We start from the raw sequence: 27,136 nt of genomic DNA on the forward strand, positions 1-27,136 counted from the left end.
AGTTCATTTTATAAATTATTGTATGATGGATGGACATTCAACAAAGCTCTTAGTTTGAAGCATGTCGAATCCCTCCAGCACGGCCTCCCGAGGAATGTATGGTTGCATCACGCCAGCAACTCTCTTTCCATTCAGGGTTGTATTTTGGTGGGTAAGTGACAGTTTAGAGGAGAGAAAAAGCAGTGTGGAGCTCCGTTTTCTCAGCGATTCAAAAGCAGACGGACAAAAAAAGCAGAAGAAAAGAAGCTGAAAGGGAAAAAAGGAAAACGCTGGTCATTTGGTCATTTGGTTGTGACGTGATCGCACTGATAAAAACTCCCAACTAAGTCTAACCTTATCCTCATTTCTCCTTCTCTGCATCCATCCATTCCTCTCTCCGCAGACCCTCCCTCCATTTTTTTCTCTGAGCTACTTGTCGACAAGTGGGCAAAACTTCTCTTTCATAGTGTGAAGTGTGTGTGTGTGTGTGTGTGTGTGTGTGTGTGTGTGTGTGTGTGTGTAACTACTTTTATACCAATCGACAAAGAAGCAGGCCTCACAGTTTCCTGTCTGCAGTACAAGGTGGTCCCACCAGTGTGTGTGTGTGCATGTATTTGTTTCCAGTGAGAGTCAACCCAGCTCTCCATCGGGGACCCCGTCCTTGTAGCCATGGCAACGGTATTCCCCTCCTCCTCTTAACTCCTTTCCTCATCAGTTTTCCCACAGAACAAAACCAACATTGTGCTCCTGGTTGTGTGTGTGTGTGTGTGTGTGTGTGTGTGTGTGTGTGTGTGTGTGTGTGTGTGTGTGTGTGTGTGTGTGTGTGTGTGCGTGCGTGCGTGCGTGTATGCATGCATGAGACATTCAGGTCAGATTAGTTTGTGTTCATTGAGCTTGGACTCGAAGACACACAAATGAACGCACACATCCTCACACATACACACTTGTTGCTCTTCATTCACTCGGCCTCATCTTGGCGATAAGAGGGCCAAGATTCACACACACTTTTCCAGAGAAGTTCTCCATATCAGTGGATTTCACACGGGGAGCGCGAGGTTGCCTTTTCAGATGCAAAGTAATGAGGACGACAGAGAAACCTTTTTATGTTGCATGCACCAAACCGATCGAGCATTTTTTATGTTTGTTTCCAAAACTCTAAATTTATGAGTCAGCTCAATACCTGAGAGTGATTAGTGACCAATAATGAACTGCAGGACATTTGTCCTATCATGTGGAGCTTCTGAATTCTGCTGCAAACACTTATGTTTATGCTGTTTAAAAGGTCCACTGTGAGGGCTCAGAGCTTTATCATAAGCCGTATACACTGCTGGGCCAGAAAAAAAAGCATTGATATTTTATTGGCATGCATTCATGTTGGCATTGTTTAAATAAGCTCATGCAATGTCACAATATTTAATTCTGTCCAGTGTTTCTTTCATTTTTCACTGAGAGCTTGTATTGATAATAGCAGGGGTCAGATCACTGCTTCAAGCTTCTGCAGCGCGTCTCAAAGATTGTCAGCAGGGTTACGGTTACTCTGTCGACTGGTGGCCAGTCACTGTGTAAAAAAACTGTTATCTTACTAGCTGTGATAGATGCATCACTTCATCAGTGTTTCTTCTTCTTATCCAAGGATGCCCATCACTCTGGAAGAGAGTAAATCATCAGACCTGGTGACCCTTCTGAATTACTCCAGAGTTCAGTCTTTCTGACAAGTCGAAGCCATTTTTTTTTTTATCATTAGCCATTCTTTGTCACATTATGTGTGAAAATGCTTTTGTTTTCACTTTGAGACAGAGCTGTGAGTTCTACTGTTGATTTGTTATCGTCTGATTTTCCTCAAACGTTTAAGTGATCATGTTTACTGAAGATTCTGGCATGTGATGGTTCACTGCATCCTTCCAGGTTTTAAAAATGCTTTGGACCATTTTTAACCCTGCGTTACTAGTGTCAAACATCTGCTTAGTTTTTTACTTTGTAAATAATTTTATGCTCACGAAACACAGTAGCATCTTTTCTGACACCACAAGATTAGACGCCTTCAATGGACTGATGAATTTTGTTGTTTTGGTTTGGATTCATTTAAAGTAAATGTGGCCAAGCTAATGGGAGCCTTTGTTTTTGGATTAGAAGACTAAACATTAAGATATAAAGTACCAGGTGTGTGTGTGTGTGTGTGTGTGTGTGTGTGTGTGTGTGTGTGTGTGTGCGTGCGTGCGTGCGTGCGTGCGTGCGCAAAAGGCCCCAACAGTGCTAGCACAGTTGAGAGGTCCAGTTTGGTGGAGCTGAGCCCAGCAGACACTGATCTGCTAAAACTCTGCATCTCAACATCTGGCAACCAAAGAGAAGTAATTCCCAACGCCATCATCCAGATGAGTGCGATACAGGAAACCTCCCACAGCTGTTATAAAGAAGGAAACTAGCCATAGTTTTTTAACACTGTACAGTTGGGTGTGTTGACATGATTTGTGGGGTCAAGGTCTCCCGATGAGTTTTATCCTTAGGATCTGTGTTTAAAGCAGTTTGAATTTGAATTTATTTATTTTAAAGGGACAGTGCAGTTTAACATAGTCCAAGTACAAAACATGAAACTGATGTAACACACATACGTTTATAGCTATTGCTAATTTTCAACAATTGTCCTTTGTTGGGCTTACAATCAAAACAGATACATTTTATTTTATCCATTATTTTTAAAGATTGGTTATATAAGGACACCACAGGCTGAAGTGTAGATGGTGCTGCTTGGGTCCAAACTGTCATACAATATGAAAAATGACAGAGAAACTTAATTCAATACAAGATGATTATGTTCCAGCCATTGTTAGACATCATTTAGATGTGCCGTTAAGGCAGGGGTTGGCAACTCCAGGCCTCGAGGGCCGGTGTCCTGCAGGTTTCAGATCGCACCCTGGGTTAACACACCTGAATCAAATGATTAGTTCATTACCAGGCCTCTGGAGAACTTCAAGAAATGCTGAGGAGCCATTTAGCCCTTTAAATCAGCTGTGATGGATCATGGACACATCTAAAACCTCCAGGACACCGGCACTCGAGGCCTGGAGTTGCCTACCCCTGCGTTAAGGTGTCTGCTGCCTCGCCAGGTGACTTAGCTGGTACGTGTATAACTGCATCATCTGCACAAATTTGGCAGTTAGCTTTTGGACAACTGGCAGGCAAATCATTTATAAACAAACTAAACAGCAATGGGACAAGAACAGATCCTTGGGGAAAACCCATTCTGTTTTCCAACATGGACGACTTTTCTTTATCAACCCTCACACACTGCTCTCTTTTGTGAAGATGAGACTCAAACCAATCAACTGCCTGCTTTGAAAAGTCAAATTTTATCAACTCGGAAAGAAGTATGTCATGGCTGACAGTGTCAAAAGCCTTTTTTAGGTCAAGGAACACTGCACCCACAACATTACCATTATCCAGATTACACTTAATATTTTCAACGAAATAGCAATTTGCCATTTCTGTGGAAAATTTTGGTCTAAAACCGAACTGCATTGGATGAATGAGCTGATTAGTCTCTAAGTAATCAATTAACTGTGCTGCCACAACCTTCTCAAGCACCTTGGAAATAATAAATGATCATAGTAATTGTTAGCATTACTATTATGACACATAATACAAACAGAAAATAAGCATTGGCAAAAAAGATAATAATTTATGATCAAAAACCAGATTACCTCATGAAGATGTGCAGAAATCGGTATTTGTCCCTGGTGGTCGGATGGGTGCTAATGTCATTAAATGTTAAAAAAAAAAAAGTTGTAAAAGTCTTAGATATTCTTTTCCACTCGTATTTATTTACTTATGTTTTGTGTTAATTCTTCCAAAACCCAAAGATGTATTATTTATAATGACATAATCTTTACATTTTACTGCTAATCTTAGTTTGTTTGTTTTTCTGTGCTTTCTTTGAAAAATACTAACAGTTATTAAACTGATGGCAGGCTAATCATAATACACATGTAAGAGTATTATTGTCTCGGCTTGTCCACCATTGTGCTGCTAAAACAATAGAAAAGTTTTTACATTACAACTAAAACTGTAAACATGAGGTTACAGTCATGAAATCCCAAACTTTAGTTTAATCATATAAAAGAAAAAGAGGCTATAAACTGCATTTAGAAATGTAGCAGTAAAGACGCACCAACCTCGACTACCGATGTGGGGCTCGAACCTGTGACCTTCCTGTTATGCAACTGCAGCCAGTAGTTGGTTCCCATCCAGTCTGTCCCAGTGACACTTTCGCATGACCAATGGAGGTCTAGTCGCCCCTGTGTGTGCGTTCATTAGTGAACAGAGGCGGTTTGTTCACCAGTTTGGATCACAGGGGCGAGCTCTCATCACTGCTAATGAGAACAACATCTCCAGCCTCCTGAAACACTCTGTTCCTCCAACTCTGACTCAGTCTCTCTCTCACTCTCCCTGTTTCTCCACCTCGTTCCACTCTTTCATCCACGATTCATAAGCAGATTTTAGAGGCGCTCAAATTACATAAACGTACCAAATTACATAAAGTTCAGCACCTCAAGTCTCCTTTTTATTGGATCAGATATTGGTCCAGTCCTGACTCAGAAAGCTGGATTGGGTGCTTACGATCCTAATCGACAGTTTTGTAATTTACACATACATGTGATGAACTCTTATTTTTTTAGAAGCATTCCCCCTTTACATATTAAATAGAGTTCACAGCCAATATTTAATCCAACTTTAAGAAGCTTTGAATAAACAAAATATATTTTAAAAATTACAGCTTCTTTTGTAATGAAAATTATTAATTGGTGGTGATAATCCATCAGTTGGGTTGATTAGATCACTATGGATGATGTGTGTCCTTACATATAGCCTATTTTGGTGGGGTTTTATCCTCCGTCTTTGTGTCCGTTTGTCCGTCTACAGGACGTTTACATTTTTAAATAACCTTCATTGGTTGCTCGGAGTAACCAGGCAAAGACAGGGCAGGAAAGACGCTCACACAGATTACAAAAGTTTGAGTTTCGAGATTAACAGAACTGTGTGTGTGTGTGTGTGTGTGTGTGTGTGTGTGTGTGTGTGTGTGTGTGTGTGTGTGTGTGTGTGTGTGTGTGTGTGTGTGTGTGTGTGTGTGTGTGTGTGTGTGAGAGGGAGAATTTGGGCTTGTATCCCATGGAGACAGGACAGTAGTGAGGTCATTGACATGCAGAGCAGCAGCGGCTCTGCTGAAGGAAAATCCTCCTCACTATTAGACTCTTCTCAGAGAGAGGATCCCTGTACTCCATTTAAAACAGCATGTTGGACAAATGCTTTAAAAGCTTTAATGAGATCCTCAAACCAAGAACTCAGAGAGGAACCAAGAAGCTACAATTAGGACCTTTAAATTCTCCACAGAGTGAAATTCATACCTGTTTCATTCATTTATATTTACCAAAATACGAAGATTTTCTATGAAAACCAATCAAAGAATGCATAAATGATTTGACACATACATAAATGTATTACTAATTTGAGCTAAAGTGATGAGTCATTTCACTTTTTACTTGATTATTTGGCTGTTCCAGCGCATATATGGGATTTGTTGCTTTTATTTGCTTCACATTGTATAAATTTTAATGTTTAGTTAAAAGAAAATCCTAAACTTAGAAGGACTTGAGTTTTTTTCAGTGTTGAAATTTTAAAACAGCTGTTGAATCCCAACAAGAATGAAAAACAGGTTCACTGACTGAACGCTAAATTTAAGAATTCTACAGCCGTGATCTTCAACAGACCTGTGAATATTACATGTAAGTTGATGTTTCTGAAATTTAGCATCACAAAAAAACACCTCGACCAGTCAGGGTCTGTGGAACCAACAGCATGTTGCAACAAAAAGGACACGGTTAAAAAGGGAAGTGAGAAGGACCTCAAACAGGCTTTCTGACAACTGTGGAAACAACAAGATGGATTTTCAGCTGCTGGACGAGGCTCTGCAAACCACCTCTCTCTTTTTAATCTTCTCAGGACCTTATAGTTGTAGTTCTCAGGACCTTCTCAGGAAGGTCCTGCAACATACAGCAGGGGAAGAACAGTACATTTGTATTTTGTAAAGTCCTGTTTTAAAAGCTTTGTTGCCCTGTCAGCAGTAATGTTGTCTTTCCACTTGTTCCCAGATCTTACAGTTTCTCCAGTGTGTTCACACTTATTTAATTGCTCTATGCCTCATCTTATTGAGTTTACGGGACAGCAAACCTTGTATAATATAAAGCAGCGGTCCCCAACCTTTTTTGCGCCACGGACCGGTTTATGCCCGACAATATTTTCACGGACCGGTCTTTAAGGTGTCGCGGATAAATACAACAAAATAAAACTAGTACCGGTACCGAAAAAAAGAAGATTTATTCATAGCACACGTGAAAAGACCCAGGAAAACCAAGTAAACGATAAAAACGATAACAAAATAACGCTGGAAACAGATAAAAACCCTGAAAACTATACATTTCACACCTGAGCCTCAACTCTCGCGGCCCGGTACCAAACGACTCACGGACCGGTACCGGTCCGAGGCCCGGAGGTTGGGGACCGCTGATATAAAACACAATCTACAGCAGTTTAAAGTTTACGTTTTTGTGGTTTTGGTTAGATATATTATGTCAAATGAAGAGAAGTCAATATGGAAAATCACATTTATTTTTGCAACATGAAGAATGAGTCTATGAAAGAACAAGTGGTGGTGCTGTCACTCCAAAAAGAAACCTGCAGCACCCACCAGGTGGTGTTTTAGTCTGTTTCCTATAGTGTGACATATTTAAAAAGCACTGGCTAAATTACCAGACTTTGCTTTCCAGCTGCACGGATTCAAAAGTTCAAACAAACTGTGAGAGATAAACTCTTGTAGCATAACTGTTGTTCCACCTGCTGTTGGTAAAGTTGTATTTTACAGATTCATGAAACAGACTTGAGGAATTTTTCAATTCAGTTTTATTTATATAACACCAAATCACGACAACAGTCACCTCAAGGAGCTTTATATTGTAAGTTAAAGACCCTGCAATGATACAGAGAAATTTCCAGAAGAAATTCTAATTTACATGCAGGTGGCTGCAGGAAGCAAACCTGTGAGTTTCTATTGGTAAAGTTGCTTATTGTGAAAGGATTCCAGTCTCCATTTCATGGCATCACAAGAACAAACTAAGTGTAGATTTAGATTCTCTCTAACAAACATAAAGTACAACTCAAATAATTTCTTGAAACGACCACGGTAACGTTTAAACTCCTGGATGCAGCTGAATTTCATCATCCTCTCGTTGCTTAGCCAACCCTTGGTGAATCCAAAACTTTCTTTTTCATTTATCAAAACAACACGACTCCAACAACTGCTCATCAGTAGCACAACGACACGGAAAAGACCAAAAAGAAGTATAAATGGTATTTAATCTTTCACTTTATCTAACTTTATCATTTCAATTTTTGATGTGGTGCAACAGTTTCTACCTTTGTTTCTAATGTTCATCCACATTTCTCTTCTGTTCTAACAGATAACACAAAATTATGGCACCAAATATCAAATTCCAGAGCTTGGACCGAGGTATTGAAACAAACTGTCAGCTTTTAGCAATTTAAATGTTGAGTTCGAAACTCTCTGTAACATAGTTTTGGTACCAATCCAATAGCAGTCATACTACTGAGGAGTCAAAACATTATCACCACCTGCCTAGCTGCACTCCACAGATGGAGTTATACTCTGTTACAGACATGGACACATGAGTCCATGAAATCACAGACAAAAAGTGGCATGTAGAGCTTCTCCCACTCTGTATCTGAAGACAACTTTACGTCATTTAGACCCAAGCAGAGTGTAGTATACTTCTTTATACTTCTTCCTACAAGGTTTCAATGACTCTCCAACTCATCTGTGCGGCCATGGTAATTTCTTCCATATCAAATGTGTAGTAACATCTTTTTACCACATATTAGACCTTGTTACCACAAAGTCAACTTGATTAACATCATCGGTGTCAACAATTGTGAGTTGTAGCAGAGCAGATCTTTTTTCCCCCCTCCAGGTTTAATTTGCAGATTTGAAATAGTGACTAAAAAGCACTTGTTTAAAGGCTGTTCTGCAAATCTTAAAATAAGGCAGTCAACATTTTGCAAAGTTAGCATGACTAGTTTTTACTGGCACTTAGAGCCCTTTTCCACTAGTATGGATCTGCTCGGTTCAGTTTCACTCGGTGTTTAGGGTTTCCCCTGGCGTGTGGTATTAACAGGTACCAGGTATTTTTTAGTATCTACTTGGCTGCCGTTCCAAGTCCAATCCAAAAAACATGATGTCAACAGACTGTACCCCACCAATTGGCTAGTCAATGCCGTCACTCAGTGAGTCACGAGAGTGAAACCCAGCCATTTTTGAAACCCAGCAACGAGGGAAACGGCTCCACAGAAAACAACACCGTGGTCCCGGAGTCTGACAACAACTTTTAAACTGAGCAGCAGGTATACCATCGCCCCAACACCCTGTTTGTTTCACATCCAAGTGTCATCACGGGACTGCATTGCTATACAGACCCTACGCACACTAGGGAGTACCCAATTGTAATGGAAAATAACCAAAAACCGAGTCGAGTCGACTGGGTATTAGTGGAAAAGGGCTTTTACAGTCAGGGCTCTGGGCAGGGAAACAATAAGGCACCATCTGCTGAGCCAATGGTCAGAAATTCATCATGGTGACATCAGATATTACAAATGCATTCTTGTGACATACAAAAAACTAATAACTCATTTCCTGCCATACAAATATGTAATTAGTTACACATCTAGCATTAAAAATAAGCTACATTCATGGTTCTCTTTCTTCTTTTGTTCTAGTTGTTTGAGATTGACGGTCTGAGTGAAAGCACTGTGTTAAATACAGATTACATCTCTTAAAACTACACAGCAGAACCTCCTGTACAAACAGAGCACCTCAGTATTGAGAGGGTGAGAGTCCTGTTCAAAAACTCTTCAGATATCCTCCTCGTTTCACCACTTTCTTCATCTTATTGCTTCAGGATGGGTTTGTGGCCTCATGAAGCACCACATCCTTTCCCAAAACAGAACCCATAGAAATAACTTTAAACACATCCTGATTTTCCTTCCACAAGTGCATATTATGCATATATGAGCTGCACAGTTCAATAAAATTCTTCCCTGGTTGTTGCTGAACAGATGCTGCAAACATTGCTGAAAGGCAGCACTGCACTGGAGGCAGAAATAATCTAACCTGAACCCTTTCTTTAAATTGTAGATGAGAGTTTTTGCTTCTACATTTTTGCATCAAGATAAATGGTAAATGTTTGTTGTCAACTTTTAGGAATTTCCATTGATTTCCATCAAAGTTCTTGGAATTTTCTGGTTTTCAAAGAAAAATAGTTTTAAGGTCTAAACTTATTTACTTTTGGTTGAAACGTTCAAACATTTCTAAAAGCATTTTTAAACACTTACTCTGTACACAAAGAGCAAAGTTATGTGAATATGAGCCGCTCATCATCCCACCCATAAACGAACTGTTCCAAAGTTTGTTTGGGACCAGGATAAAACCACCTGTAAAGGTCCTTGTTGTGTTTGTTCATCACTGTAGTCACACCCAGATAATTCATATTGAGAATCAGATTTAACTGCATTAAAAAGTGCAGGTGTGAGTGCACTCTAAATTAAATTTGGGAAGCTAAAGTTAACCCTCTGTACATTAGCATTATTTTTCCACTGGAGAAACTAACATGCAAACACAAACTAGTTCATAGCCAGAAACTGTTGTTAAAGAAAAAGTAAAATGCAGTGACCAGGATAACTTGTATCCCATTTTACAGGAAAGGATTTCACAGGATTATTTCTGCCTCAACAGCAACATTTGTTTAACTAATGTGAAGCTGTTTCAGGCTGGTCTGTGTCAATGAAATGTTTCAGTTCAATCAGTTCCAGAAGTTTTTCATTTTATATTTAAGCAGACCAAATGTTTATATTAAAATGTCATACTAATTTCAAATTTATGCTCAGCCCAGTTCACCTCTTATGACAGCAGGAAACTTCTATGCTTTGCACCAAACTAATGTTGCATATAAATGAGTTTAAATTAATGTTCCAAAAAAACACAACGAACTCGAGCCTCACAGCATCGATCTAAGGAGCGTAACCAAGGAAGACTTTCAAGACATTTCCATATATTGTGCAGCAGGAGGCCAGAGAGATGAGTTCTTTCAGAGTCCTGAAACAGGCTCCTGCATTTATAACAACTGGTTGTGCAAGTACACCATCTTCTTCTAATCTTGCTACAGATTAAACATTACTTCCTGCACTGACAGGAAGCTGAAGGGGGTAACTCTGAGTCCACATGGGAGTATCATTCAAACGATATTCCGGTAGAAGAGAAGAGAACAGACAGAAAGTTGAAAAATATTTTCAAAATAGGGAAAAATGGAAAGAACGTGTAGAAGGAGACGATGGGTATACAGGTAATGTTGTAGAAAGGAGCAAAGGAGGAAAGACTAAGAGAAGAAGAGATGATCTACAATCAGAGACAGACTTGTTGCTCTAGCTAGAGATGGACAAAATGGCTGACGTGTCTTTAGCCTTATCAAAGAAGATGGACGTCTCATTGGCCCCCTTGAGTTTGACCTGGGGAGGTCCTGGAGAGCCTTGGGCTCCGGTTGGCTGACACTCCTGACAGCAGCAGCAGCAGCAGTCCATGAAGGCTTGGCCAAGAGCCTGAAATGCAGACGATGCACAGCTTTGGTAAGTGACAACTATACGCACAAAATCAAACACAATACTCCAGAGGACCAATATGCAAGGAATTCAACCTTTTCAACCATCTGCCATTTCTCTAAATGGGTAGTGGACAGCAGGTGGTGAATTCTCTGCTTGGAAAAAGGCTTCAGTTGTACAGACGTCTTTGAGAAAACACCTTGTAGCTCGGTGGCAACCTACCTTACACAGGCACAGCAGCAGCACCGGCGTCACTGATGACTTGAAGAACAACAGGAAGTGATGTAACAGCACCAGCATGGTGGCAGTGTCTTCGGAGATGGTGATGTGCGTGTAGGCCAGCGTGATGTTGCAGACATGCTCCGGGAGAGCACACACGCCATACACAACAGCTAGAGCTAGTAGAGTGCAGTTCAGCTGTCGCTCCAAGGTTTGGTGTTGTTGACGCTTCTGGTTGGAGCGTTCGTCGAGGTTACGCTGCTTTTGGGTGGCGCTGGAGTCGCTGGTGACATTCCGGGTGGCCATTTGGCAAAGGATGGTGAAGAGGACAGGGAGGCAGAAGTAGCAGCCAAAACACCACCACATACGACCCTGAAGCACAGAGGTTAAAACAGTAAGAGCTGAAGGAGGAGAACTTTGGGAACATTCTGCTTTTGTCTGGGCAAAAAAAAGCCACAACAGCTTTTCTCCACAGCTAAATTGCCCTTTCAGGAACTCAGATCTTTCTGCTTTTACCTAAAATGTTCTGGACAGAAAACTAAATGTGGTTTCATTTATGACCTCTGAGCCAACCTGTGTGATGAAGCTGCTCCTCTGAGACAAACCCGTGATATCTCTGTCCTTACTAAATCCTTACTCATTAATTCAATAAACCAGAAAACAAACAGAAATGCTTCATTTTTTTTACTTTCATTTGAGCTCCTACTGGTGCTCTTTTGACGGTGTCCAACTGGTGTCCATTTCTTCAGTGCTAGTGTACACAACATGTGGACGGCCACCAGTTAAAGAGAGAAGCACCATTATATACGCTCTAGGTCCAGATTTACATGTTCCGTGTCACCTAATCAACACACGGATACTATGTGTTGGTCAGTTCAGTGCGTACGTCTGCTTTGGTCTCACCTGGTGATACCTGAGCAGCAGGGAGTGAAGGGAATCAGGCAGGTAGAGGGACAGAGGAGAGGAGGGCGTGATGGTGCAAGAGTCGACCAGCCGGCCGGTGGATGGAGACACGGCCTGGCTGAGCTGCCATAGGAAGATTTCAGGGCTGGACAGCAGCAGAGCTGAGAGCCACACCAGCACCATCTTCATCAGCACTGAGCGACAGCGCTCCACCCGCCGAGCCTTTGGCTGGGAGGACGAGGTGGCGGCGTGGAAGCGATCGATACCCAGAGCACACAAAGTGAAGGAGGTGATGCCCAGAGACACAACCTGCAGGGAAGAGGAGGGTAACAACAGCAGTAAGTCAATGTGGCCATTCTCATCAGAGAAGGAAACTGTGCCAAAAAGTTAAACAGTTTACAGTAAAACTGCTAAATCCTCTTTTTTTGAGTTCATGTTGCTATTTCTGAAATCAGTCTATTACCTTATCTCACGTAGCTCACCTGATGAAAAAGATTCAGTATGTCACATGTTCAAGTCCATATCATAAATATATATGATGAGAGGCATGGTTACTATGACATCACCAATAGGCTATGAAGCCTCAAGCTGAGCGTTTTGATTGTCTCCATCCTGGTGCTTTGCAAACAAGCTAACTGGGCCTAATGTTGAAACAGAGGACAATGCATGCTCAGTGGCTAATGACTTCTCGTGGAGCATAACCAACAGATCATCTCTTTTAAATCTAACACTGATCATAATGAACAGCATCAGTATTCTGTTTTATTTAGTCACCCTGGAATTGTCAATAGACCCCATTAAGTCATATGGAAAATGTTTACTGAGGTCAAAGTGTAAGACAGCTGAGGATTGTTTTCCCATATGCTTCTATACAAAATAGTCTTTTTGTTAATGTTATACTGTTAATATATCATAATGTATTAACAGTTCATATATCTGTGTGTAGTTTGCATGTTCTCCCCATGTTTGCGGTGGTTCTCTTCGGGTACTCTGGCTTCCTCCCACAGTCCAAAGACATGCAGTTATTGGGGTCAATTGGTGATGTTAAACTGCCCATAGATGTAAATGTGAGTGTCAGATGGAAACACAATGGCATCTCTGTGCCTCTGTGATGTGAGTAGCATAGATTTGAACAATGAGTATACCTACAACAGCAATCAGTACCTCCAAAGCTGCTTGATTCTATAGACGATGGACAGAGAGCCGGCAGTGTCGGCCATAGGAAGGCACTTAATCATACAAACACATTTTCATCTCCAAGTTTTTTTTTGTTTAACTGCAAGCTGTAGCAGGAAGTTGTAGAGCAAATCTTAACCACACTGTTTCCTATGACCATTCCAACCATTTTCTGTGTGATGGACCAAAAAACTGATACTCTAGTAGTGTAATATATGTAATATGCAGTTGTTTGGGTATTTCAAAGAGCCAGCGAGCACATTTCAGTGTGGCTGTCCTGCAGCACCATCTTTAATTAGTTTACTAATAAAGCTGCCAGTAAACTAATCTAGTAACAGACTTACATTTTGGACAATCAGTAACAAAATAACATAAAAACATGAATCACATACAAGGTCTTAAATAATCAGGCCCCATCTTATCTTAATGACCTTGTAGTACCATATCACCCTATTAGAGCACTTCGCTCTTGCTCTGCAGGCCTACTTGTTGTTCCTAGAGTATTTAAAAGTAGAATGGGAGGCAGAGCCTTCAGTTTTCAGGCCCCTCTTCTGTGGAACCAGCTTCCAGTTTGGATTCAGGAGACAGACACTATCTCTACTTTCAAGATTAGGCTTCAAACTTTCCTTTTTGCTAAAGCATATAGTTAGGGCTGGACCAGGTGACCCTGAATCCTCCCTTAGTTATGCTGCAATAGACGTAGGCTGCCGGGGATTCCCATGATGCATTGAGTGTTTTCTTGAGTCTGGTTCTGGTGGAGGTTTCTTCCTGTTTAAAGGGAGTTTTTCCTTCCCACTGTCGCCAAAGTGCTCATAGGGGCTCATATGATTGTTGTTTTTTTTTCTCTGTATGCATTATTGTAGGCTCTACCTTACAATATAAAGCACCTTGAGGTGACTGTTGTTGTGATTTGGCGCTATATCAATTAAATTGAATTGAATTAATCATCATTTCTTCTTTAATACTATCTACAGCTGTTAGTCTCATTAAGATTAGAAATGTAAAACAATAAAATTGAGGTCAGTTGCCGCTATTATATTGATTATTACAGAACTAGCACATGCCTGTAATTTTGGAGTTTTTTTTATATTTGTTGTCATTTTACACAAGTAGTTGTAAAGGAAATCTTAATCTTTGGATCTGCTGATGTTTTCTACATCAGCAGTTTGGGTAAAATTTCTGCTTCACATTTGTATTTGTACAGTCAGCTGTCCAACAGCAGATGTATACTCCTTTAAGACTTCATAGGACAAAAAAAAGAAAAACAAATTATGTCGTTACACTGACTTCCTGCTTTTTTAACATAAGCCACACCCACCTCCATATAAGGCACCATGCAACAGGTGATGTCACCCAGGATCCTCCTATGGGATAGCTGGTTGAGGACCACCACTGGAAGGCACAGAACCAGAACTAGGAAGTCCCAAAATGCCATGCTGGCCAGTAGGTAGTTCCAGGCTGACCTCATGTAATAGTTGTTCCAGACAATGCACATGACTGCCATGTTTCCTACTACGCCCACTGCCAGCACCAGGCCGGCCAGGAAGAGGATGGCGTAGGCTGCATATGAGCCCTCCATCAGGGGGTAAAAGGGGTTGAAAAGTCCTGGAGCATCATGGTCAGTGTTGGAGCTGTTTGTGTGGAGGTTATCATCTTCATGAACCTTTCCTGCCACTGTAGTCGTTTTATTGCTGAACTCAGTAACTTGAGGCGCTGTAACCCATTCATTTTCAAAGGAATCACCAAAGGTGGACTGTTGCTCCTCCTCATCCGCACCACGGGCTTGGCGGCGGTTACGGTCAAGGTCCAGGTCCAGCACCTCGGTTTGGGGGAGGCTCTTGTCAAGGACGTAAGATTCATCCTGGGTTTTGACCGGTTTGCCAATCCAAAGGGGCTTTGGTTCGACAGGGGAGGAAGGTTTATCATTATTGCTGTGCTGCCCGTCATGTTGCCCAACACTCTTTGCATCAGTAAGCAGCAGCAGCAGATACAGACACAGCCACAGACCGACTGACAGAGCCATGATGCAAAACTTAATATGACAGTTTCCTTTTAAACTCAAACCAGAAGAGTTCAGGACTACCTGTTGCTACGAAATCTGTAAATAATTCAGTAAAAATCCAGAAATGTTCCCAGAAATTTCCAATCCACTGAAAACAACAATTTGTATGTTGGCAAAGTTTCCAATAAATTTCAATTAGATTGAGCAAGTCCAGAAATCCATAAAATTGCGTGTGGGGGGACGGGGGTCAAAAATCAACTAAAAAGGAATGCTAAGATTACTTTGAAATTGTTTCATAAAACTCTGCCCAGTTTAAAAATATTTCCAGTTATAGAAAAAGCCTGTTTCTGAAGATAGCCAGTCAGTTTTTCTACAAGTTTGAGGTCCAGGATAGAGGGGTCCTCTGTTATCTCTTCTCTTCAAACTGCAAACACCCCCACTTTACTCACTTTAAAACTTCCCTCTGTTTTTCCCATCCATTAATAATCCAAACAGGTGTTGAGGCTCCAGGAGAAGCGGGATGGTGGGGGCAGCAGCAGGGTGTGTGTCCGTGTCTGGGCTGCTGTGTCTTGGCTGCAGGCAGCGCAGAGACTGGGCGTCCTGGAGCTCTGAGGATCTCTGGGAACGAGCACCCCTCTGCAGCACGGCTGGATGGAGCCTTTGTCGGGACACACAAGCATACAAACAAGGCTGGCACACACACAAATACACACATTTGTCTGCACGATCATGCACGCATACTTTCTTTTGCTGTTTTTGTCTCTCACCTTCTCTCACACACGCATTTTTAACAAATTCTCAGTTCTGCTGCCCCCTGGTGGTGGTGGGTGTACTTGGGAAGCAGGTGAGTTGACTGAGAAAGAGTGTTGATGAAACTGCTTCTCTTTTTGAGTTTGTACTTGTCTAAACTTAGCAATATCATCAAAGACTGACTGTATGATTCTATAATGACACTTTCTATCCTGCTAAAGCGTTTTTTTCTTCTTCTCTCTTTTACCTGGTAGAGTTACAGTTACAGTTACACCAGTTAATACATCCATTATTTCATCTAGACTAGCAGCTATCATCTAGTAGCTATTTTAAAACATTTCAGGATATGTGTTTGTTCAGTCCTTCTGCAGCATTGTCTAAGTTGGTCATCTGATAGAAAACGTCTTTAAAAATTGACTTTTAAGTTTTCTAAACGTTTTTGTCTACTGGAAGTTGTACTTCTACTGCTATCATTGATTTCAATGTAAAATTCTTTCTCTGCCATGTTTTTATGGAGGGCTATACTCTCGTGTCACCTGTGCACACCTATAAACAGTGACTTAGCTGTGAGTGATCTCCCCAATGACAGCCATTGTACGTACAACATACAAGTGCATGCGTCCATGCACATATTAACTTAACTGGATGAAAAAGGTATTCTCTAATAAGACTAAATATCTTATGATGCTTTATTTTATTTTCAGTTATTATATATTTATTAATTGTAAGCCCTGCATTTTCCCATTTGATTTGATCACTGAAAGAGTAAACTGTGTGTCCTGTAAGAAATGACAAAACCAAAACTAAAGTTACAACTTCAGCACTCAGTAGGTGTAGGTAGGCAAAACTATGTTCTTGTTTTCAGTTTAAAAAAACATTATCTAAAAAAAATCAATAGAAAGCATAAATGTATGCAAGCAGGACAGACATCCATCCATCCATTTTCTTCCGCTTATTCGGGGCCGGGTCGCGGGGGCAGCAGCCCAAGCAGAGAAGCCCAGACCTCCCTCTCCCCAGCCACCTCCTCCAGCTTATCCGGGGGAACACTAAGGCGTTCCCAGGCCAGCCAAGAGATATAATCTCTCCAGCATGTCCTGCGTCTGCCCCGGGGCCTCTTCCTAGTGGGACATGCCCAGGAAACCTCTCCCAGGAGGCATCCTTGTCAGATGCCCGAACCACCTCAACTGGCTCCTTTTGATGTGGAGGAGCAGCTGCTCTACTCTGAGCCCCTCCCGGATGGCTGAACTTCTCACCCTATCTCTAAGGGAGAGGCCAGACACCCTTCAGAGGAAGCCCATTTCTGCCGCTTGTATTCGCAATCTCGTTCTTTCGGTCACTACGCACAGCTCGTGACGATAGGTGATGGTAGGGGCGTAGATCGACCGGTAAATTGAGAGCTTTGCTTTTACACTCTTCACCACAACAGACCGGTACCAATCCATCTGTCGATCTCCCGCTCCCTTCTCCCATCACTTATGAACAAGACCCTGAGATACTTAAACTCGAGAAACAGGTGTCCACTGTGGTAAAAAACAGCTTTTACCAGTTGCGTCAGATTTCCAAAGCAAAGCCGTTCCTTCCTTTAAAGGACCTTGAAAAGCTTATCCACGCATTTATTACATCCAGATTGGACTACTGTAACTCCCTCTACTCGGGCCTCCAACACTCCTCTCTTTGCCGGCTCCAGTTAATTCAAAATGCAGCTGCGCGTCTTTTAACAGGTACGAGAATTCATGAACACATAACTCCAATTTTAGCCAAATTACATTGGCTCCCTGTTAAATATCGTATAGATTTTAAAATGCTTTTGTTCACTTTTAATATTTTGAACAATTTAGCGCCCAGTTATCTTTCTGATTTACTCCATTCATACAATCCCAACAGAGCACTTAGATCGTCCAATCACAGGCTCCTAGCACAACCTAGGACTCGAATGAAGTCGAGAGGCGACCGGGCCTTTTGCATCCGTGGCACCCAGACTCTGGAACAACCTCCCTGTTTATATTCGCACTGCCGAGTCGATCCAGTCTTTTAAATCACGTCTTAAAACTTATTTTTTACTTTGGCTTTTGATTCTGTCTAGTTGTCTGTTTTAGCTTGTTGCGTTGTTACCTATTGTTTGTTGTCCTCTTTTATTGTTTGTTTTAACTGTCTTGTGTTTTTATTGACTGTGAAGCACTATGGTCAACACTGTTGTTTTAATATGTGCTATATAAATAAATTTTGATTTGATTTGATTAAACTCCTCCACTTGGCGCAGGATCTCGTCCCTGACCCGGAGTGGGCACTCCACCCTTTTCCGGCTGGCCGGGCCTTAGTTCATGGGGCCCGGCTGGGCACAGCCCAAAAGAGGGATATGGGCCCATCTTCCTGCAGGCCCACCACCCACAGGAGGCACCGTAGGGGTCGGGTGCAATGTGAGTCAGGCAGCGGCCAGGAGTGGAGGTCCTGGCGGACCGATTCCTCCAGTTGGTTGGAAATCAGTTACTGGCTTTTGGGCTCATGTGGTATTGATCTGTGGTAATAACTGCTCAGCTGAGGTTTGATACATAGATTCTGTGCATTCATTTGAACAGATTTCTTTTTCATTGCGATGCAGAATCAGAATAGTCCACTGCATCAGATTCTAGGTATGGAAATCTTATTTGTGATCGTGAGATGTTTCATTGTTTATCCACAACCTGCAGTTCAGCTTTCTTCTATCAGAGGTCGATATTGCTCCGTCTTAGCTAAGTCAACTAACGCACACCTCCTCCAGTTCTTGGAGTGCTGATCAACATTCAGTCTGCACCTATGATAGAGCCTCCTGCAGTTCTCACTGATTCCCTCTAATGAAGATAAATAACATTTACGACCGTTTAAACTCTGACTGTGAGTCAGTGCAGGTGTGAACAACCAGGGAAAGAATTTGGATTAATTAAGCAAGGATGGTTGAAAGACGACGCCTGAAAGAGTTTACTCCTGTGCTATTGGTTTTCTGCCGATTCATTTCACTGAAAATCATCTTGGATTTTGTTTCACTGGTTTCACTGGGGATATGGGGGATATGGGGCATTACATTGTTTAAACTTTTGATATGAACCGTGCCAGTAAATGTTTGAGCACCACTGCCCGCGAGTTTTAGGAGTACATGGGAATTTGATTAGATGCCAAATGATGATAAAGAAAAATGAAACTTGATTCTCCCACAGAAGCTTGTTTCTCTGAAGAAGTCTGTTCATAGGTCAAACCCAGCACTGCGAGTTATACACAAAGATTGGAAGGTCTTCGTTCTCATCCAGGAGGCCTTGTGGTCTTTATTTATTTAACCCCTTTAGATTAATGTGTGTATTAGGAGGAATTTGTCTTGCTTTATGATTTAGAATATAAAGTTTCTGATTAGTGGACTAAATAAACTCTTTGTGTGTGAGTGTGACTCACTCTGTCTCTATAAAATGGTAATCCATGGAAATAAATAGAATTAAGCCATATTGTCCTAGCCCTTGTGTCATACTGGGCCCTTTTTGGGTCCCTTTGTTTGTTCGCATGAAAGCCATTTTCACTGTGTTGGGTGTAATATAGCCAAACTTGCCAAACGGCTTCGTTTTTGTAAAAAATTTAAAATTCCAGTCTGATTTTCTTAAATCAGCCTAACACGGCTGAGCAGCAAAAATACTCACACTGATCACCCTAGGGACCGTTTTGGGCCCATTGACTTCCATTATAAACGCTATTTTTCACGCCAGAAAAATTACGGTCAAAGGGATCGTCAGGTCTCCAGCTTAGGTTTCGTTTTGGACTACAGGCCTTAGAGTTGTAATTTTTTTATTTGTCCACCGGGTGGCGCCCTTGCTTCACATTTGACCTCTGCTGGAAAACAGCGGGCTGCTTGGACAGACCTGCCGGAAATGACGCCTCTTTTCCGGCGTGCAGCAGCGGCTTCGCCCGCTGATCGAGCGGACCATTTTTTGGTCCCTAGGACCATGAGAGGGTGCATTTTTTTTAGTCAACAGGAAATGACGTATTTGTTGTCACGTGGTACCGGAAGTGTGCGCTGGAAAAAGGAGTCCGACGCAACATGCCCCGATCATCGTCGCGAGTTAACCCGGGAGAATGCACTCATTTCGGCCTCGACGAGCAGCATTTGCCGCCTGGAGACCATTTTCTGGTTCTGGAAAAAAAAATAAAAGGCGATCGAAATGACTCTTGGTGCCAATCTTTAGTCCATCTAAAGGCCTAATTATAATAACAATCAAATATTACTTCAAATGTTTTTTTGGGAAAATATTTAGTTTTTTAGTTTTTTTTTTTAGTTTTTTTTTTTTTTAAAGGGTTAAAACAACGAAAATATAATTAAAACTTTATATGAATATTTCAGGGAGAAGTAGTTTTAAAAGACTGACCAATTTAAAGTGAAAAAAAAATTAATATTTAATATTTTTATTGCACTTTTTGGGCGTGGTCGATAGTGTGCATTTTATGAAATGCGCTCCTGGAAAAAAAATAAAAGGCGATCGAAATGACTCTTGGTGCCAATCTTTAGTCCATCTAAAGGCCTAATTATAATAACAATCAAATATTACTTCAAATGTTTTTTTTTGAAAATATTTAGTTTTTTTGTTTTTTGGGGCTAAAAAAACAGGGCGTTCATGTAATAAAACTGGGATTTAAAGGGTTAAAACAACGAAAATATAATTAAAACTTTATGTGAATATTTCAGGCAGAAGTAGTCTTAAAAGACTGACTCATTTAAAGTGGTAAAAAATATTAGTATATAACATTTTTATTGCACTTTTTGGGGCGGGACCTTTTTTGGTCCCCAGGGTGATCAACGTAAGTTTTTTAAAGGATGACACAAGGGCTAGATTATGATTGTGCAGTGACATGTTCTCATTATGTTATTGATATACATATTTGATCTTCTGAGGCCTTCCGCACTAACCTAAATCTAACCACAACCCTGAAACCGAGTGTGAACCCTCAAACTGTGACGATGTGAGGGCAATGCAGGAACATCTTCAGTGTGATGGATTGTGAAAAGACACACCTACCATCTCTGATTGCTTTTGAAAGGAGCGCGGCAGTAATAGTAATAATTAGTAATAATAAAGCATTTCATACTGACCATCTGGTTGCTCCAGTTCAACCAGCTACAGGCGGAGTCAGCACTGTGACAGGCTGTAGGTGCCGTAGGTCCTCACAGAGACAGCCATCAGGTGAGTCCAGGAGCTGCATGTGGACTCGCTGTCCTACTTTGTCCTCTCTGCTCCTGCAGCTCTATATAAGGCTGTCAGTCTCTCCAGTGGAAAGACATGGAGGGCAGCACGGGTCAGCGGACACACACACATGCAAACCTTATATGGGAGAGAAAGTCGGTGGAAAATGTTGGTGTGAAATAACGGAGCATGAAATTCCTCCTTTCCCTTAAATCCCATTTAAATCTCCCAGGCTGACAGTCATGTTTGGCTTGGAGTGAAGCATCCTGCAGCTGACCTCAAATATTAAAAAAACATACAATCTGTCCTAATTAATACACTGTCCCTGTCCACCAGCACCGCCAGTGCCATATGTTCTGTCCATCCTCAGGGGGAGAGACCACATTCATCATGAAGATGCACGACGCCGGCTGATTGTCACGCACTGAAACATTCTGGAGAATCTTAAAGCCCAGATGTTTGTTCCCCAAGTCCTGATGGGAATGATACCGTATCCATCTGCCCAGTCCATGCTCCTCTGGCAGCCTCAGGATTCTGTGGAAGCCCAACTTTTTCCACCTGTGTTCAAAATCCCAATGTGCTTTCGGGATTTTAAAGTTAAACTTAAATTTAAAGATTCATATTCAATTACTGTTGTTTCTTTGTTCTTTGTTTCCATAAACTAAGCACAGCTCATCATTGCTTCAGTGCATCATTCAGGTTTTGATTTCTGTGGTCTGTCAACTACAGCTCAATGTTTTGTACAGAAGACAAAGAGTGTACTGATATCGTGTCTGATTTACTTCATTCACAATCTCTTTATTTGGAAATGAGCCATTGTTTCACACCTCTGCTGTTTGGTCCATCAGCTGTGCTAAGACCCTTTGGAGGAGGTGACTCGACACCCACGTGAACACTGCCAGTTAGAGCTAAATTCCTTCGGACTGCCAGGTATACTTTGTATTCTTTGATGCAACCGAGTACCACAGGAGGAGTACATTATTAACATCATGCACTGGTCCAAACACAGCACCTTCTTCCTGTCTGGCTCCTCCCCTGAACACACCTGACTTGTATGAGGACTGAATGTTCTCACATGGTTTGCAGTAACATCTTTTGGTTCACCTGGAGTTTGTTTGGAGCTTTATCTGTGAAAAGAAACCAAACGGGGGGAAAACTACAAGTTTACTAACTCATCAGCAGATTATAGCCACAGTAAATTAACTAGAGGTGTAGGAAACGCCCTAAATTACAGCTAGAGAACTCAGTTTGACCCCCGGCTCCTTCAGTCTGCATGCTCCAGTGTTCATGGTTGAAAAGTACTTAACAGCACAGAAGAAAGTGCTGCATGGACTCACTCTTACAACAGAGTAAAGTGGTTAGTGATGCAGAACTATAAAAATATCAGCTGTTCACCAGAATAACTACCCTTAATGTGCTTTATGAAACAAACCTCACACATGACACATCTGGCCACATTTCAACCAAAAAACTGAAACACAATTCAAAGTCATGCTTAATCATATCATCAACTACAATATTCGGAGTTTATTCGTCATGTAAACAGCTATTAATCTAATTGGCGCCGTTAAACCACTGCAAAGAGGTTTAATGGACACAAAGAAAGTTCTCCACCCAGCTCATGTTTTTCTTGACTCTTTTTCTCCCTGTTTGGGGTGAAGTCATGTGATTCCTGTCCACGTATTCTCGGTATCTAATCTTTTTCACTCAGTTTTTCTTTTAAGCCTTACCAGCATCCAAATGGATGAACTATTTTTAATTCACTCCCCATACAGTGAATATGAAGGGGGTAATTAGCTATAGAGACCAAAGGTTTCGCAGCTGAGTGTTTTAACGTGTGAGTCTGTGGTGATTCGCTCATGTTTGGAGTGTCCATTAGAAGAATTGTGGGTTTTAGCGCTTCTGCACAGGCTTCATTTTTCAGCCCTGGGGATTATCGCCTGTTTCACTTCATCCTTTCCTGTGATTGAAACTGTTTCTGACAGAAGTCTTTGTGTGCTGACGAGCTTGCCTTTTCAGTCTTATGAGAATAAAGATTAAACACCTTTTGCTATTTACTACTTTTTTCAAACTTTAACACATAATTGTTGTTTTGTCTTTTCTTTCCTTTGCTTTACCAAAAGTGGCTCAGACTCTGACCCCAAAACTGAGAATTTTGTGCACCGAAATACACTGGCTCTAAACTGCAACGAGGCTTTTCTGAACTTTTACTTCATCTTCTTCTGGAGTTTTTCAGTTCTCCTCCCTCCCTTTGCCCCAGATAAGCACCCACGTCTGGGTTCATAACCTCCAGAGAGGAGAGTGGCGTGTTTTCAGGTTCAGATGGAAAGTTTTTTTTCTCTATTTAAACAGATGCCATTTTCTAAATCTGTCCACCCTACATCACTTTAAATTGTCAACACAACTATGTCACACATACAAACACACACACACACACACACACAGAGAAAGCTCATTTTGGGGGGCATCCACAAATCGGGAGGTTGTTGGCTTGGATGTTTGCTTCTCCCTAATGGCTGACATTTGAAAACAAAGGAGCTAAAAACAGGATTCAGTCATTGTAGACATTTGGACATAGTGGGGAGGACCTGCTCAAACAACCGAACACCACAGTTTGACTGAATTGTGTCTCTGTGAGGTGAGATTTTGTCTCTCTGAGAGAACCTTAGTTTTATTTAAGGACGACAGACGCTGCCAGGTGTCACAAACACACCCGGCATCTTTTGTTTTCTTTACTTCATTGATTTCCTTTCATCACAATGTGACCTTAAACCAAACCAGGATTTTACCCTGAAACCAAAAGATTCTCGAGGACTTGCTGTTTGCCCCTAAACGTAGTCTAGATGTGTTCCAATGGGAGAAGAAAGAAAAGCATAGTTGGCCTTATTTTTTCAGTCACCACAGAGACCACGTGACCACGGAAACTCACATGTTGTTATAAATCTGTAAATGGAGAGGAAGAGGTGGCGTGAGTGGATTACTGATTACTATTATTGTGTTCAGCTGCGGTTTCCCTTGCATTTACGTACAGCACATGGAGGGATAACTGCCTCTGAAACTACAACTATTAATCAATCCAAAAAGCCTTTAAACAAAACACAAAAAGAACAAAACATGTTGAGTAAAGCAACAACACCTATGGAAGTGACAACCATCAATGCTGCATTTTCAGGGAAAGTCCTGCACATTTGAGCTGAACGATGCTAAACTGCATCTATTACAACATCATGGTTTCACAAAAGATGGGACCAGTTCCTCAGCTGGCCTGCCTCCATTCCAGACTTCTCACCAAACATTTGGTCCATCATGAAATGAAAAACACACCAAAGAAAACTCAGAACTGCTGATCAACTAAAATATTCTATCAGACCAGAATGTGACAACAAAACGCAGCAGCTGCTCTCCTCTGCTCCTGCACCTTTACAGTCTGCTGTTAAAGGAAGATTAGATGCTGCACAGCGGGGAACATGGCCCTGTCACAACTTTTTTGAGACATAAAGAAGCTAATATTTTTCTTAAAATGGAGATTTGTCTTCGTTTAAACATTTGATATATTTTCTGTTTTCAATTGTGAATAAAATATGAGTTATGAGGTTTCTCTCTTTTTATTTAAGCTGTCTCGAGTTTTTTGGGACACACATGCGTCACCATCTTTTTTTTAATTTTTAATATAGCAAACTTTGCATGGGAGTGGAGCCTTTGCAGCTGCAGCAATTTGCAAATAATCACTTGGGAGTCTATGCTAGATTTCTGCCATTAAAGTGGACCAAAGCAGTCATACTGGAGGCCTAAAATGTGCCTAATTAACTGTTAGCAGTTGTTGTCGTGGATGTACAGGCAAAAGCTGAAAACATGACGCCTCAGTTGATCCACTGATCCTCTGAAATGAGCCATTCGGGCTCCTGTCTCTTTAAGGCCTGGCTTAAAGTCCATTATATTCTGACTGGCCGGATTCCAGATGCCAGTAGAGGGGTGGGACACAGTGCTGCTCGTGCCTCCTTGTTTGTGTTGTGCCTATAACACGTGGCTGTATAAAAACAAATATAAAAAGTTTTTGGTAGCAGAGTCTAAAGCTTTTTGTTCACATGGATTAAATATATAAATCTGTTGAGCAATAATGCATGAAAACAGCTCTCTTTGACCTAGTGGTCATTTGTGGTATTGCATCCCAATGACCAACCTGTCGGGATGCGAGTCAGAGTGTGTGTGTGTGTGTGTGTGTGTGTGTGTGTGTGTGTGTGTGTGTGTGTGTGTGTGTGTGTGTGTGTGTGTGTGTGTTGTAGTTCAGTATCCAGGTCTTTGGGTTTTAACACAAATACACAGAATTAACTTGCAGATCTTAAATCATCACCTGTGTGACGTTTATCCAGGTCCAGTGAAGATAAACTGGAGGCAAAAGGTAAAAATGACCTTAACAGTCCACATAAAAAAAACACCAGTCAGTTCATTGCGATTAGATTTTCTTAAATTACAACCAGACATGAGGCATGTATTTTAATCCTGGATGCATTTTAAGGTCTAATATTAAAGTTTGTTTTTTTAAAGCATTGTTCATTAGAGTTCTTCACTCATGTTTTCATGTGTTATTTACGCTTCCAGGTATGACACTGTGCACTTCTATATTACTCAACAGAATCATTGAAATCCCTGAAACTCAGATGTGGGCACCAGTTCAATGGTTTGGAACCAATATTTGTGCCGCCTCAGTGTAGCGTGTCACACCTTCCAGCCAATCAGGAACAAGACTGTGTTTCGCCCTGCTTGTTTCCTCTTTTCTTTACAGAGCTAGACTGAGTCAAGCCTACAGACAGCTGTCATTTGATATCACTTTGGTCTGTTTTCTTTATGTAAATACTTGAGGTGTTCCACAGAGCTTCATGAACCGTCGGGCGAATAAGACGTCTGTGATGTTTACTGGAGCATAGCTGAAGTGCATCAGACAGCTTACCTGCTCATTTAACAGTTAAAAGAAGAACTCCGCTCAGCAGGACTCCACAGACACACTCAGCCTGCACATCTGTGGGGTAAAAACACGGCTTCTGGGTGTTTCTGTCTTGTGACGGAAAATTGTGGTTTACAATAGCAAACCACAAACTTCTGCATTTCACATCTTTGAGAGAAACAAGTTGTCATGGTTTAAATTTCAGTCGCATAACAATGATGGTGAAATCAAGTTCTGTTTGACAAAAGAAAAAACATTTTAGTAATTTCGCAGATGCTGGAAAACTTCAGGATGATTGAAAGAAGTGTTCCAGGGATGATTTGAAAGGAATTTAAAAAGATCCCTGTAAATATTTAGAAGTCTATAAAACAGCAGTGGGCTCTAGAGAAACATGGCTGGTTAGAATTAAGTGAGCAGGAAAATTTGGAGACTGAGGACTGAAAACTGCAATGTCTCTAATGTCCACTTGAGGAACTCTGAAACCCAGAAATAAGTTTGCACTTCATGCATGTTCTTGCTTGGATACCAGAAATTATACCTGCAGTTGACATTTTCGCATTTTCTTCTACAATATATGAAAAATCAGAAATTCATGGATTTCGTTGCTTTTACAAAGACTTTTTTCTAACAGGTGATTAAAATTGTCCAGAACATCGAGCATCATAACCCGACTTCTGGTTGCTGGTGATGACGTTTGTTTATTGCCAACATTTTTTTTAATATAGTAACTTCTTTTACACTTTAAAAAACATAAAACATAACTGAATTTGTAAAAATTATATTGTGGAACAAAATGTGAATCGTGCCATTTTTGTATCCTCAGATTCTTTCCTGTTGATGCTCAAGCCTGGGAAAAGCGGTTAATGCTAAACACATTGCTACTTTACATTATATGATTTATACAGCACCAAATCACAATAACAGTCCCCTAAAGGCGCTTTATAATGTAAGGTAAACCCTACGATAATACATACAGACAGTGGGAAGGAAAAACTCCCTTTTAACAGGAAGAAACCTCCGTCAGAACCAGGCTGTGTTAGAGACCCAGAGATGAATGATAACAAGTATGATTAAATGCAGAGAGATGTATAAGCACATAGTGAGTGAGAAAGGTGACTGAAGAAGAAACACCCAGTGCATCATGGGAATCCTCCAGCAGCCTATGCTTATTGCAGCATAACTAAGGGAGGATTCAGGGTCACCTGGTCCAGCCCTAACTATATGCTTTAGCAAAAAGGAAAGTTTGAAGCCTAATCT

General features: G+C 41.2%; 1 protein-coding gene across 1 annotated transcript; it reads right to left on the minus strand.

Annotated features, from left to right (window-relative positions):
* Positions 1-6,970: 6,970 nt before the first annotated feature.
* Positions 6,971-15,586, minus strand: LOC308406913 (G-protein coupled receptor 37-like 1). Its single transcript, XM_080898223.1, has 4 exons — positions 14,309-15,586; positions 11,815-12,123; positions 10,915-11,283; positions 6,971-10,692 (listed from the first exon to the last, which is right to left on the minus strand). The coding sequence occupies exons 1-4, from the start codon at positions 15,011-15,013 to the stop codon at positions 10,519-10,521; spliced, it is 1,557 nt and encodes a 518-aa protein (XP_080754349.1). The 5' UTR covers positions 15,014-15,586; the 3' UTR covers positions 6,971-10,518.
* Between the last annotated feature and the right edge of the window lie 11,550 nt (positions 15,587-27,136).

The sequence above is a fragment of the Rhamphochromis sp. 'chilingali' genome (genome assembly GCF_963969265.1).
Source record: "Rhamphochromis sp. 'chilingali' genome assembly, chromosome: 12".
In the NCBI taxonomy this organism is placed as follows: Eukaryota; Metazoa; Chordata; class Actinopteri; order Cichliformes; family Cichlidae; genus Rhamphochromis; species Rhamphochromis sp. 'chilingali'.